This window comes from Scedosporium apiospermum, assembly GCF_000732125.1.
Source record: "Scedosporium apiospermum strain IHEM 14462 chromosome Unknown SEQ_SAPIO_0088, whole genome shotgun sequence".
NCBI classification, from domain to species: domain Eukaryota; kingdom Fungi; phylum Ascomycota; class Sordariomycetes; order Microascales; family Microascaceae; genus Scedosporium; species Scedosporium apiospermum.
Window position 1 is genome coordinate 2454925 of NW_015971789.1, and position 15008 is coordinate 2469932.

Genomic DNA, 15008 nt, shown 5'->3' on the forward strand with positions numbered 1-15008 from the left:
TAACAGCAAACATTTTGAGCTGTTGGATAACACTATAACACAGCGGTCGGCGACGGGGTGGAGAACCTTGAAACCAATCCAAAGTATCTGAGCCAATCTGGAAGTTGGCAGAAGAGCTTCGATTGGCCTGGCCAGGCCGAGGAGGATGATGGATGAATTGAGGGTGTGTTAATGTTCCCTCGGCCAGAAGTAGAATAAACTAAATCGAGAACTCGTCAATTGATCGGACGTCATCATCGAGCCGGTGCCGCTTGCCTTACGGACCATTGCCCAGACATACGCATACACCTTCGCACCGCCATGAACAGGCGGCAGTGTGTGTGGAGCGGTCATGTAAAGGAGGGAGACGATCTCCAGTTGGAGTTTCGATCTGTGGCTTGGTGGATTCCACGGGGCTCAGTCGATCAATCTTGTCACCATTGATCCAATCCTGTCGATTAATTTACCGTGCCATTGAAGCTCCAACGTTGCTTGCAGCTTAGAACGCCGGACCGTATTTCTATCATTGACCTACAAGGATGAAGTAGTCGATACGATGTGCTCTTCCTCAGTACATCGACACAATCTCGTACGTTCCACCCCCAATACCTCAGTACATCAGCCGTCAATGTATCAATTGAAGCCATCTATTGGACTGATTTATCTTGGGTGGGATGGAAGATTGATGCATGTCTCAGTAGCTAGGCCGGAGACGAGTCCAACTTTACTGCAAAGTACAGAAAGTACAGAAAGCACAGGATATACAGGACATACTTAGTAGGGTGGCCATATTATTTCATAGGTCGAATATTGCTAAACACTACACGCGTCCCCTCGAGTATGAGCAGTAAATCGACGTACGGAGTAGGCCCACCACCGCGGAAGGACGTCAGGGGAACCGTTCGCATATTCCGTGCTGGGCGTGTTGCTTTTTGAGAAAGCTTACACCTCATTGCTTCCAGGTTTCTCTGATGTGAACACGCACCGTCGATCACCTCCTGTCCATGCAATGGAGCATTGTCTCGGATTTCTAGAAAACACCGACCTCCCGCGGTATAATAACTAACAATTCGAATTCACCTTTTTTCTCAATCACTCATGCGGATCGACACGAGGTTCAATTGGTGTTCATTGTAGGTTGATATGAAGTATGTAGTGTGCTTCATAGGGCTCGGGGGGGAAACTTCGACATACCTTGACTCACACTTGGATCGTCCAATCAAGGACCTGGCTTGCACCACTTGGACGAAATGGGGAGAGAAGAGGCGCAATCGAAGCGCCTCGGAACTCGACGCCGTGGAGATGCAAATGCAAAGTCACCTCACTAACGATGCACTTGGATGCACCTCAGTTTTAAACCGTTTTAGACAGCAGGGTTAACATTGGGTTGAAACTTCCCTTGCCAGTAGATCAATTGATGCATGTATGCATGTGATTGGGATGTCAAACTCGCCATTCAAGCTTCCTTCCTTTCAAGCTCCCCTCACATGTGTCGGCCGAATCTACCTTCGTTAGTCGAGGAAAGAACATCTCAATCCAAGTCCACATCACCTAATAAGGCCCAGGGCCTAATGACGCGCGAAGCCAGGCAGCCAGCGAGCGATGCGCGAAAACAACGTGATATCATGCTCTATTAATTTGCAACTAGAACGCGGCTGGGTGCCTGGGCTGGGCGGCAACTTACACGGAACGGGTAAGACCTGGTGTAATTACGAATAAGCCAAACCCAAAGATGGAGGGTTGTTCATTTGAAGAAGCTTCATCAAGACGAAGGGACAGAAGCTCCATCAATGGATGAGAATCACGAGCACCGAGGCTGGTCTAGCACGGCATATTGATATCAGGCAATGAATGCGTACTCAGTAAAGGAAGCGGGACAGACGTCCCGAGGTGGTGTGAAATGACATCGAAGCCTACCAGTCTTCAGTGCTACTCAGACTTTTGAGGCTGGTCCAACTATCTAATCTCCATCCGATCCACGGTAATGCTCTTGTGGTTTCGATATATATGGCCTTCAAGATATGCACAAGATGGTTGCAAGGCATGGATACAGGACGATCATTGCAGAACGGGGAGCAGCGATGACAAGTGAAGGCGCACACCTTTGGCTTGCATTGCAGCTTATTGCGGGGACACACCCCTTACTTCTGATCTATTCTAAGCACCCTGATCTCGGTCTACAACTATTACGATGTAACTACCTTTCCGCCCGTGGTACCCTCCAGGAAGAGGAAGCCGACCTGTAAGGATTTATTCTCCTATCCCTGAGCTACGAGAGAGTTAAGGTATAACACAAAACGTGATTGGCCGGAGCAGAAATACACTTGCATACACGGACAAGCAGTAATGTCAACATGCGGAAAGGCGTGAGCAGCTCATCATGTACTGTAGCGTCGAAACGTCCTGCAGGAAGTGGAGCACAAGGTGTCAGACGTTAATCGGTGTGGAGTCCGCCAGCGCTGCTCAACGCCCGAACATACACCCTCGTGCTATCTAAACTTATTCTTGGTCTCCTTGCATTACAGCACACCATTCACACACCTCCTCTTACGCACAATTGGCCTATAAACACATCAAAACGATCCATCCAAAACGTGCTTCCCCCACGGGTGGTCGGCACCGGTGGACCCTTGGAGAGGGGGAGCAGGAGGTGAGGACGAGAAAAAGAAGAAGGCGCTGTCCTTTGGCATGCCGCCGTTGATGCCGTGCAGCTTTTCGCAGTGTTGCTGGGATCGCAGGCCATACGAAAGCGGGGTTTGGCAGGTCTCCCCGTGCAGAGTGTGGTGTGTCCGTGATGTCTGTATCTGACATGATCGTCGAACCATAGGCACGAGGAACTCGTTGATACCGAGAGAATTATGAAGGCCAACATACGAGATGCCAGGAGGCCCAAAAGCTGCTCTTCCAGCCCAGTTACACCACTGAAGTGTAATTTAGGATCCTTCAATTATTCTCTCCATGTGTCAGTCAGTGGTCAAACCGCGTTGTCTCTAACCCTTGATTCGATCCGGCGGGGTTTGCACGATATCAAGCTAGGGTTGCCCGCTTGCACCATGCGGGAACGGGGAACGGGGCAGAGAAATGTCTGGTCACCCTCCAGTATCATACATCATACATGCTAGGCCTTTCTCTCCGCCAGTAACTCTGCAAATGTACTTCGTACGAGCGCTAACACTAGGAGAGGACTATTGGTGTCAGAGTGGGGCTGGACGACCCTTCGTGTAAACTACACGGAGCACTAGCTTGAGCTCTACGTCCTCTCCTCTCTTGATTCCTTCGTCCTTTGTTAGTTGTCTCGGTACGGCGAACAGGGAAGATCCCGGAGACGCACCAGAAGAAGCGTCTCTCTGCACATAACATTTCGTCAAGGCGAATAACCTTATGATCAATGTCAACCCGAGCCGTGCCCCAAACAAGGCTCGTCCGAGGCTATTGGAAGACTCATAAGCGGTGGGTCCCGGCCTCAGTAACTGTCATGGGTGCCACTTCGTACGTAAAAACCGACCCAGAGCCAACCACAAAAAAAAAAAAAAAAAAAAAAAAAAAAAAAAAATACGAATGGGGCCTCGAGGAAACGGATCAATGTTTAGGGCCGGGGCGTTGCTCGGGAGAATATTCGTAACTGCTAGAATTTCTGCCCCTCCTCCCCCCTCCCTTTTTTTTTTTTCTTCCCTGAAGATTCTGATACCCTTTCCGGTTGTAGTTGCTGTTCACCTCACCGAGGGTTTTATCACTGGGCGAATTACTCGGGCACGGATCAGAGAGTTTCCATCACACTGGACCGAACTAGCAGGGCCCCCCTGTTGGAACTGAGAATTTCAAAATCACTTGCTTCGTACTTCGTAGGGAAGGCTACAGTAGGCCTGCCGTATACAGTAGCATTCCGCAAGTTCCAGTTCGTTCCAGGTTCCCCAGCCCCCAATGTTCTGAAGAGTAGATTATGCACAAGCCAGGCTAGTCTCCGCTCACTAGTGTACTTCGTACTCGTCAAGAATTGGAGCGGCGTTAACGGGATCTCCTATTGATGCCTTCATGACCACGACCCTAGGGCTACAGAATTGATCGATTTCTGCTTTCCTCACATAGACCGTTTTTAGCTGTTACTACCGCAAATGCGCTATGCTCGAAGCAAAAGCTCACTGACGATCTCTAGGCTAACGCAGGAGCCTACCTCGTACCGGGTATTTTCGGCCTCCCGGATCCTCAAATATGATACATCACAAGATCGAACGACAGCGGAAACCAACACTGAACGGAACGTGGGCCGTGGGCACAATGTAAACTAGTTAACGCGATTGCGCGATTGATCAATTGATGAGTCGCTACCTTTGTAGACCCACCTGCCTTTTCAAAACCAACGCGCTTAAGTTAGTATGCGACGTTCTTCGTACGAGGGCTCGAATGGAATTGTGTTCCTTTGCTGCAAAGGCAACAGCCTCTTGACCCATCCGGGTATCAGCACCAAAGAGGTTAAGATGCATCAAGTGAGGTGTGATCGAGGGGACCCGCCTACACCTAAACTACTTTGTACAAGGCTGCAACTTATTTCAAAAGAGATTGATGAATCGTAACCACGGCTTCTTCATACTTCGTATTATCCCGAGCTCGGGATGATCAATTTTCGCCTTCGCCACCGCCCGGCTTGGCCCAGCTCGGCCCATAGCCACTGACGCAGATTATTACGGAGTAGTCCTCGCCGTTCATCCCCTCGTGTTGCGAGTCGCAAAGCCGCGGAATATTGTCAAAGAGACAAAAGATACGAATCAATTAATGTCTTCTGGGCCAGAGTCGGGTCTGAGGTAGCCATATTTGTAATCCGATAAGCAAGGAACTGAGATTCACTTGTTTGAGCTCGCGACTCTCGATTTGACGGCATGTAATTATGGTGATTACATTTGTACTGCGCTGAAGCAATGTCCCGAATCCCTTCCCTCAACTCTATCTACATGAAAAAAGAAGAACCCTTCCTTTCCAGCCAGTAGTGGTGGTTGCGGTAGCATTGGCATTTGATCGCCTCATGCCTTCCGTTCCTCCTCGGCCTCGGTCACAGTGCAAGCGCCGCCGCCACCGTGTGCAACCTCCTCGGGTCTCGGCTCACGGAGCATCGGCGCATGGGGAAAGAAAAAGAAAGCAATTCAGGACGCGGGGGGGAAAGGAACCGGGGAAAAAAGGGAAAGACAAAAGTGCAAGAGAAAAGGGGGGAAAGAAGAAAACAAAAGGAAATAGCCACCGAGACCACAATATTTGTGCCGCGTCCCTTACTAGTACTACGCTACGAGTAGAATATAACGCCATCTCTGGGGCCGTTAAGGTTATTGATGGCCAGACTAGAAGGGATTACACGCCGTGGAATCTTTGCAAACCCCACCCTGGTAGTTTCGGGCCTCTTTGATTTACATTTGATTTTTATCCTTTTATTCTCTGCTTCTGGAATTGCACGCGATACATACTCATATGTGCACGCGATGGAGGCTGTGGGTGCCCCACGGGATGGGTAACACAGCATCCCACTCGACTGCGGGCACACATCAGAGACATCCTTACATCCTCCATGTACGGGTAGTGTGGATGCGTGGAATGAGGGGTGGGAGGGATGATTGTCTTTGCTTCGGCAGGAACAAGAGACAGGACGAGCGTCCACTGCTTCGTAGATTATGTAGGTACATGAAATAGGCCAGGCGACGCTGTCGTCCGCATACGCATTATGTTCTAGTGCAAGACTCAGTACAACATGTACCTCACATCACAATCTCTCCCTCCACCTATCCATCAAGTTGCTTTCTCTTCCCCAGTCCAGCCGTACGCATATTTTCGTATGATTACGAAGTACGAAGTAACTACACCAGAGCATGTTCTCTATCGTCGTGAGTACGTACTTTGTAAGAAACCCCTCTCCTCAGTGTGATCCACTGCACCAGTGACCTGCACCGCCTGGTAGCATTCGCTTAACAGGGATTACCTGGAAGAGCCGCACTTCTGGGAGCTCCAACCAGCCAATGCCTAGCTCCGTTCGACTCTATCCCTTTCCCATGCTGGTGTCCGAATCCAGTTTCCTGATTCCCTGTATCAACAACGCATCACTGGCTGCGTACGAAGTACTCTCCACAATGTCTCGCAAGAACTGCTCTGACCCCGTGGAGTGAAGACACTATCACCCGGGGAGACTAAGCTATGATCCGTCCCGCGCAAACAGTTAACAGTGAGCCGTAGCGTCTCAGTCGTGAGCAATCGGTCCCCTATGCTCAGAATGCCCAGGATGCTCTGATTCGTCTTGTCTCAATCAAGTGTTTTTATCAAAGTAGAACACCACGCTCAAACCGAGGGCGTCCAAAGTATGCAATGTGCTGGTCTCAGCCATCTCATTCGCCATCGACAGTCCTTGGTCTGCCTTGTTCCTCGATTTTGCCTGTTCAAGATTGTCTTGCAACTTTAAACTCGAGAGGTGCAGGGGCGCTAAGGAGATAGTATCATACCTAATTCCTATCGATCGATATGTCCTTAAATGACTACGAAGTACGAGCCGTCCTTGAGACTTCGGTTTCCCTTCCTCAAGGCTCTTCTTCAGTTAGTGCCAGCAAGGGAGCATATGCTTTGCGTCATTCGCAGGTCACTTTACATTGAATACCACATAAAACCAGATTATCGATGGGTATGGGGGACAAGAATGGTCTCTAGTGCGCAGACATCCATGGATCAATGTCTTGTCCTCTTCACTTCTTCACTTGTCAGGGCGTCCAACTTTGCTACAAGTACCCCGTACCTCATATCAACACCTTCACAAGAGAACTGTAACTACCTCATAGTATTACAACATTGAACTAGCTTGTCTATTAGCATGTACCATACTTTTTGTGCAGTTTACAACCGCTTGCAGCAACAAGCTGCCTAGTCCCAGTCCTACCTCACGCCCCCCCACCACATGCATCCTCTTTCACGCACCCCCTGTTGGGAGCATTGTTTTCCCTTGCACCCCTGATAGTGCGAGGGGAGTAGCTATAACATTGAAGGAGCTCTCTTTCCTGATAAACTTTGGTCGGGGGTCCTCGTCCGTCTTCTAGGTGGACTGTCCTGTTTTTCCTGCCTGTTTCTACATTGTTTGACCGGCGAAGAAAACAGCCCCTAATTGACGAGAATTGCGAGATCAACGGTGTTGGTATGAGGGCGTTGTGGCCAAACCCCCACACACACCACATGTGCAAGTATTCACCATCAAAACGCTTTATTGTGTGCGCCTTCGATAAGTACAAACTACGCACCAATACCACGCGCTAACACACAAGTACTCCGTACTAGTCACCGCTCTTCCCTCGAACGCCACCTTCCGAGTACAAAATCGCCTGTGCGTTTTTTTTTTTTTTTTTTTTTCCCTTCTTCTTCCTTGGCTGGTATCTTTGGTACCGTTAGTATCTCTAGTGTAGTGCCCTGGGTACCGGGCCTATATGAGCACCGCTCCCTCCCTCGCACCACGCCGCGCACACAGGGCAAAACAGCACAGTACACAAAGCACAAGCATCGACTCTGAACAGCACAGGCCCTGCTAACATTCCTCGAGACTCCAGATGTCTGATCCCGACTAAGCGGCTCTGGGGTAAATACCTTTGTACAGCACGGATATTAATCCTTTCCTCCCCCACCCAATCCTTGGCGTCTCCTTCCTATCCTTCCAGAAGAAACAACAATCGGCTTCACTTGCTGGGCCCTACCTTCCTCCTTTCAACCCAACTCCTATCCTGAATTCCAACAAGGTTCACGATCTCTCCCTTTCGCCTTGATGGGACTCTACAGCAGCCCACTTGGTTTATAGGGTCCAGGCGTTCTGGCTGTCACAGCAGTCGTCCCCCCCACCTCTCACAACTTCAAACCTCTCATCATCCCCACGCCCCAAACTCACCGTCTTCCTCCCCATTGGAAAATGGCCGTTGTGCTCTCGTCGGAGGACGACTATTTCTCGTCGACCAGCTTGAAGCGATCATCGTCACAATCTAAATTCGTCACAAAATCCTCTCTGCGATCCTCTGCGCCAACAAGCAAGATTGAGGATCCATACTCGCACTTCCCCAGACAATACGCCGATTCCACCGCCTCGTCATCCGCACCCTCATCTCCACGAACAATCCAGCCCTCCGACTCAACAGACACATCTTTCGTTTCTACCCCCGCAAGCAACATTTCCGTATCATCATCCTCCGATTGCGACGAACTTCCAATCGACTTCCAACCCGAAGACCACTTTACTCTACCAGACTATGAGCATGCTTTGTACCATGATCCTTTAGAAGACCTCGAACCTCCACCGAGTCCGACAAACTCTCCGGACAATGACGGCTCTGGAAGCAGCACTTCAGGGCCCGTGACACCGGAAATCATCGACCGTGCCGAGGACGACACTGCCATCCGACAACAACCTACACGCCACGTCGACTATCTCTCGCACAATTGGACCGAAGAGGAAATCTGGTCATCGTGGCGATACATTGTGTCCCGTCGCAAGGATTACATGAACGCTGCGCGACTCGAGAACGCTTCGTGGAGGACGTGGCTCAAGGCCAAGAATAACCTGAAGACGGTCTCTCCCGAGACGTTAAACTGGTATGTGATAGTTAAATTGGTGTTCCCCCCCAACCCATTATGGACTCTTTCTCCCCCTTGCTCCCGCTCTTCGGGAACGAAACATGAAAATGAATTGAAAAGCCGCGCCGTATACTAACTTTTTATCTCAACAGGCTCAAGGAGTGCGACGTTACTTGGTTGTACGGACCGTTACAAACCCCACACACTTCGACGGGCCGAACGACAGACCCCGAGGCGGGAAGCTCGACGCTATCCAAAACGAACTCCTTCATCAACAAAAAACCAATTCTAAAGAAGCGCAGCATGTCCGAAATAATGTTGCGGCGATCCCTTTCCAGCTCGTCTCTCCTCAAGCAGGCGGCGGCTGCTGTGCAAGCGCAGGAGAAAGATCCCAGGCGGGGATACAGCCGGCCGGGTTTCGACAGAGCAGCCACCGACTACGTTACCTTCCCTTTCTCGTCGCCGCGAGAGAGCAGTGACACGAGCGTTCCGCCTTCCGACTCCAGCTCCGGAATCATCTCACCTACTTCGGGGAGGAAACGAATCCATTTCAATGAGCAAGTTGAGCAGTGTATTGCTGTCGATATCAGAGGCGATGATGATGGCAACGACACGCCTGTGGATCAGTATGGATCTAGCGATTCGGATGATGGGGCAATTATGATGAAGCGAACCTCGAGACGGCGGAAAATGCCCCTAAAGCGTAATAAGAAAAAGGCGAAGGTATCTGAAGGCAAGACGATTGCAATGTTGCCATCGACGACTCTCAAGGATCGTGAGGAAACCTCCGAGCTGGAAACCGCCATGAAGCACGGCCCCCGAGTATACCGGAGCCCCATTGTCTCCCCATCGTCATCGCAAGAGACTCTCCGAGCGGAGACCGTGAAGTCCCCCAAGACGAGACGCTTCTTCTTTGAGGAGGAAGAGGATGTTGACGAAGATGCCTTCTTTGCTGATGGAACCGCTTCCTTTGATCGAACTACAACTGCCCTACGTCGGACACCATCAAGCAGCAGTCTAACGGCCGAGCCTGCCGGGATGCGCCGCACGCCCTCCGGCATGTTCATGCCTTGCGACGAGGCAGAACCGCAAGCAGGAAATGGCGGACTCTTCAGTCGCGTGCTTGACACGGTCAACACGGCCCGCGACATCGCCCACGTAATCTGGAATGTTGGCTGGAGAAAGTGAAACAAGTGAAGAGAAAACCCAGTTTGTTTCACGCTAATCACACCTGCGTCCACATCCGACAATTTCTTCACCTCCACTCGTAATACGCCCTCCGATGTCTTACACCATCACGCCGAGATGTCCGACGAACGTCAGGAGATCCTCTGAGAGAAGTATCTCTCCCAACCCTACGAAGTACGATATTATTATGTTATCATACCTGCTTTTTTTTCATTTCCTATCTCCTTTGTCAATCAGGTGTCTGTATTCTATGGAATTGAATTACATGGGGGGAGAGGTGCCAGCGATGGCCAATTTGGCCCGAGTGCCGAAACACGACGACCTGACACGAGCTGGCCAGCGATACCTACCGAAGGTAGTCTTTTGGGTCTTTCCTTTGCCTTTTCCTTTCTTTATTTCTTCCCAACTTTCTTTTCGATTTGTACTCGGCAACACGGAGGCGAGCATGGGGGCGAGGGAAGCGTGGATCTTTCTCATATTTTTCAAAAAAAATGCTTTCAAACATGCTGGGAAGGTGGGGTTGGGGTTCCCAAGGGATTGATTCTATCTTGTGTTTCTTGTGATCTTGCATGTTTTGGGCAGGTTGGTTGCTCAGCAATGGCGTTTACAGGGCATCTAAGGAGTCCAACAATCAAAGGGGTTTTCTTTTTCTTTTTCCTTTTCTATCATCCTCCTTTTCTTTTCTGTTTTAAAAGCAAACGCGGGTTTTCATAATGGGGTGTTAATTCTGCTTTCTAACGGTCGTGGGAAACTAAGGGAATCATCTATCTGTATCTTGTGGATTTGGATTTGGGTGGAGGATCGAATATGAATTGCGGGAGGTAGCTGATTCTTTGGTGCGACTTCGTCTCCCCTGCTCTTAGCCTCGCAAAGGGCACATGCTACGGGCTTTCAACAGTTTAGATCGGGGCGACGAGTAATAGAACCAATTGAGGTGTCATTAACCATTGATATTTTGTCTATATTCGTGTGTTGTTGTATATCTCGTGAGTTGTGTCTATCTATCATGTAGTAGTCATACAATCTCCCCAGAAGTAACTTACATACAGCAAGCCCCGAACCAACCACCCATGCTTTTCTTTCCGCGGAAACCTTGACCAACCAAGTCGAGAATAAACCTAATAATAACTCTTACACGCTCACCGGCTTCTCCAGCCTCCTGAGAGCCCTCACGAATACATGCATATCGTACACATTAACATCTACAATCTCTACCTCCAACACATCCCCGTCCTTAACATCCGCCATGAGCGCCACGCCCTCCAAATCGCCCTTCCTCAACATGGCAGAGAAGCCCATATAATCCAGCTCGCCCATCAGCAGGTGTCCGTACGCGCGCGAGACGACAAACTTGAACGTGTCGGGGATGTCGGCCTCGCCGAACTTCCACGCGCGAAGAAGCGCCTGGTAGAGCCAGGGGCGGGACCCCTGGCTCCGGCTGAGCGTGTGTGAGACGAAGTGGCTGAGGCGGAGGGACTCGAGCTTGGCCTTGAGCGCGAGGGTGTCCCAGGGTAGGAACGACGCGCCGGAGCAGTCTTCGCCGGCGAGGGAGCGCGACAGACGCGCCTCCTCGGCGAGCGCCGCGTGGATCTGCCAGTGTACTATGCAATCGACGAGGCGACGCAGCGGCGAGGTGACTTTCGTGTACATTTCTAGCCCGAGCGGGATGATGGGGCTAGGTTCGACGGATTGCGCCGTCGGTCCCGTCTCGAGGTCAAACGCGCGCCACACGCTCATGGGCACGGCTTCACCGCTGTCGGTCATGGCGCGGATCTGCTCGCCTAGTGCCCGGAGACCCTGAGGGTTGCGTAGAGCGCCGGGCTGGGTGTGGTAAGGGATGGGGATGTGGCGGCGGGAGCACCATTTTGCGGCGGATTCGCCGGCGAGCATCATGGCCATGCCGACTAGCGTGCCGTCTTTGCGCTCGTCGAATGCCACTTCGATGGCTGGATCGCCGGGCCACGTTGGGGCCTGGGGGTCCTCGGAGCGGGGCGGCTCGGGGGACCCGGCGCCGTTGAACTTGACTCGAATTGAGCGCGAGGATCGGGACTGCGGGATGGCGCCGCGCCTTAGACGCACGTCGTCCACGGCCTTGAGAAGGCGGTGCATCGTCTGGAGATCCTCTTTCTCGGCTTCCGACAGGTCTTTAACTTTGCTCATGGTTCGCCGCTCGCCGGGTATATACTGTTGTTGCGCGGGGCCGACGACCAACCGGCTCAGTCCATTTGGTTCTGGCGTTACACGTATCGGCGGACAAAAGGCGTCCACATCATACGGAGTTAGGAATGTTATGTTTTGAAGGATACCAGGTTGGATCTTCACGTCAAGCACTTCCCCTTCCTCGTTTAACCTTGTACTAAAGGTCAAGCAGGGCCGGCCCTTGTCCAGTGAAAACTTCTTCATGACGACCTCGTCGTAAAAGTCGGTCGGAAACATACTGCACCGGTATCCGGGGATGAAGTGATCCATTGCCATGATGGCCGCATAATCGGCGAGCTTGGACTTGGGATCGATGAACGCCGCGGGATCGGCAATGTGTGCGTGAATCCAATACTCTCCTGCAGTGTCTGTACTTTCGAGAGAGATGGCATCGTCCAGCAGAGTAGTTGTCGGGGCGTCGATGCAGTAAGACCTAAGAGGACCCCAATCCCGCCTGTGATCTGCGGCAACGTCTTCTCTCATCGATTCCGAGAAGGGTCCCGGGGACGGCCGGATATATCCACCTCCACTCTGCACTCTCGCCCCTGGAATTGGGGACTTGTGGCGCGTAGGTAGTTCCCATGATGGGATCCAGCCTAGCTCCTGTAGGAAAGCCCAGCCCGTCGCCGCGTTGAGTTGCTTCGCGGGCTGGTACATATTGGTCAGATGGAGAATGGCGGAGCCGAAGGTGTGCAGAGTGCTGCCTCGGTGCACATGGCTGCCGACCCACAGTTCGATGAAGTGGAGAAACTCCTTGTCTTCCTCTGTCCAGTTTTGGAACGTCGTGTAGGGATGGTAGTGCGGCACCAGCATGCCGTGATCCGTCCAGGCTCGGTTCGCTCGGCTCTTCTTGATCACTCGTCTAGCCTTCAAGATAAATCTCCACAGACTGTTGTTCACTAGTGCACCCCTATCGCCGCCTTTGCCGAGCTTTTGATGGCCCAGTCCCTCCATTATCTGGCGAACTTGCGTGCGCACTTTGCGGATGACCTGGACCGAACTGGCTGGAGTGATCCTGTAGAGGTAGCTTGCATGCTTTGCTGCATGTATCTTATTTAACGGACGGAAGCTGTCGGTTTCATCATTCATGAGTGCGATGTGGACGGCGTAAAGCATCTCCGGGCCGTACTGCCCATTTCTCTTCGCCTTATCTGGCAGCAACACTCGGGCGATCTGGTCAAGGCTCATTGTAGAGAATTCGGTGGCGTGGGGGAGTTTCTTATCAGCCGCGGACAACGCAGTCATGTTGTTCTGATACAGGAGACTAGAGGCGGTGGTAAAGTCTGTCATCTTCTTTTGCAGATGCGCGCCCAGCTCGAGTGGAGGTTGGTATAAATTGGCGACATCACGCGGGTGGATGTATTTGTCCTTGGGTATGAAATCCACGAGACCCTGCATTTCTGTGGGAGTGGCGAAATTGGCGACGCTGAAGAGGACGGACGGGATCCCCTCATCAGCGGTCAACTGTCCACCGTTTGCGAGGAAGTAATACACACCCGAGAAGCGACCTAATATTATGGCCAGCAGCGGGATTCGAGAGTCAGACAACCTGCTAGGAGTCAGCTATACGAGGTCCTCCATGGTCCGGCACTATAAAACCCAAGTATACCTTAGTTCTATAAGTGTTCCGGGACGCAGCATCTCCGTCGGTGCCGCAGAAACACTATCAATTGTATCGAATTCATCCACGGCGAACTCCCCATCCTCAGCTTCGTTAACCTGCCGAGCCTCTCTCATTCCGGAGAGCGCCTGAGATTTAAACATGTCATTGGGGGTTTCGCCCGGCGCAAGCGACGCTGACACGGTGAACTGATTTTCTTGCGGGTTGTCGAGCTCCCATTTCTTCAAGGTCTCTCGGATCGTTGATCGCTTCTCGAGGTCTGCGAGGAAGTTTTCGTCGACTAGCTTTTGTGCAGTGCGCTGACCATATAGTTGGGCATATGACTACAAAACCGACATATTTAGTATTCTGCGCACACATTTTCTTCCTGTTCTCGATTGAGATCACAGAAGCCCGATAACTTACTCTTCTCTGCGGGGTGGCAACGTCTTGTGCAGCCTCATGGAAGGCTATCTGGGAGGCCACGACTGGAGCTCGCGCAAGACCACTCGGACACCGGAGACCGCGGCATCTTGACTGCCTACAGGTTATCCGGAGCATCGCGACTGGTCCGGAAGCATGCGGGACTATCTTATCAAGTTCGGGTGGAAATATTCCACACGTTGCGCTCGCTTGACATTTTTTCTTCAAGCACCATTTCTTGTCCCTACGTCACGATATTATCGCCCACGCGCTATCACGTGATTCCAGACTTCACTTACACCACCGCCACTTGGAAGAACTTCCATCTTGAGATTCAACCTAGATTCAGTGCGTATAAAATAGGAAGAAGTCTGGGGTATCGAGCTTCCGTAATACGGCGCGGACTGGCAACCTTTCTGGCAGTTTCCGAATTCATGAGAACACTTCGATATTGACTAGGGAACTGGTGCTTGCAAAGTCCCGATTCACTCCTCCCTGCGCACTCGCCACTACCTTCGGAGAAAAAGGGAAAGGAATAAGTTCTTCTTGCTCTAGGCCTTGACGACTTGAATGACCTTCGTTTTACTCAAAAGTTGGGCAGAATAATGGCTGCCCTACTCTACACGACACTACTTAACACTCTCATGGAAGCAGTTCGACTTTGATATCGAGTCTGCCTGTCGGTCGAACATGTCTTTCTGAGGTGGCACCTGGAGAGGGAACCGCAGGAGAACACACATCCTCGGATCGAAACTTTACATGGAAGATTTTGGCAGATAAACTCTTCGAGCCATGTGGGAGGACCTATGCCGGGTCCTAGGATAGGGCGTCGACTGCCATCGATAACGCAAGCGTGCAAGACGTATCTATAAAGCCACCATCAACAATTTCAGGCTACGAGACAGCTAATATAGAACGTACGAGACATCTTCAAAAATCATACTTCTGTCCACCTGTCCAGTTATTCATCAGGAATGCAGGTCTCATGCCCTACCACGACTCGATCCGCATATCAAGAATGTAAAGGGGGCTGGCTGCATATGCAGAC

At 51.4% G+C, this 15008-nt stretch overlaps 2 protein-coding genes across 2 annotated transcripts; one reads left to right on the forward strand and one right to left on the reverse strand.

Moving 5' to 3' along the window:
• Nucleotides 1-7891: 7891 nt before the first annotated feature.
• SAPIO_CDS3655 (Hex2 protein) lies at nt 7892-9738 on the forward strand (the record flags this gene model as incomplete). Its single annotated transcript, XM_016786407.1, has 2 exons — nt 7892-8568; nt 8703-9738. The coding sequence occupies 2 exons, from the start codon at nt 7892-7894 to the stop codon at nt 9736-9738; spliced, it is 1713 nt and encodes a 570-aa protein (XP_016644413.1).
• A 1131-nt stretch (nt 9739-10869) lies between these two features.
• SAPIO_CDS3656 (uncharacterized protein) lies at nt 10870-14286 on the reverse strand (the record flags this gene model as incomplete). Its single annotated transcript, XM_016786408.1, has 4 exons — nt 10870-13486; nt 13547-13881; nt 13964-14074; nt 14260-14286. The coding sequence occupies 4 exons, from the start codon at nt 14284-14286 to the stop codon at nt 10870-10872; spliced, it is 3090 nt and encodes a 1029-aa protein (XP_016644414.1).
• Nucleotides 14287-15008: the final 722 nt, after the last annotated feature.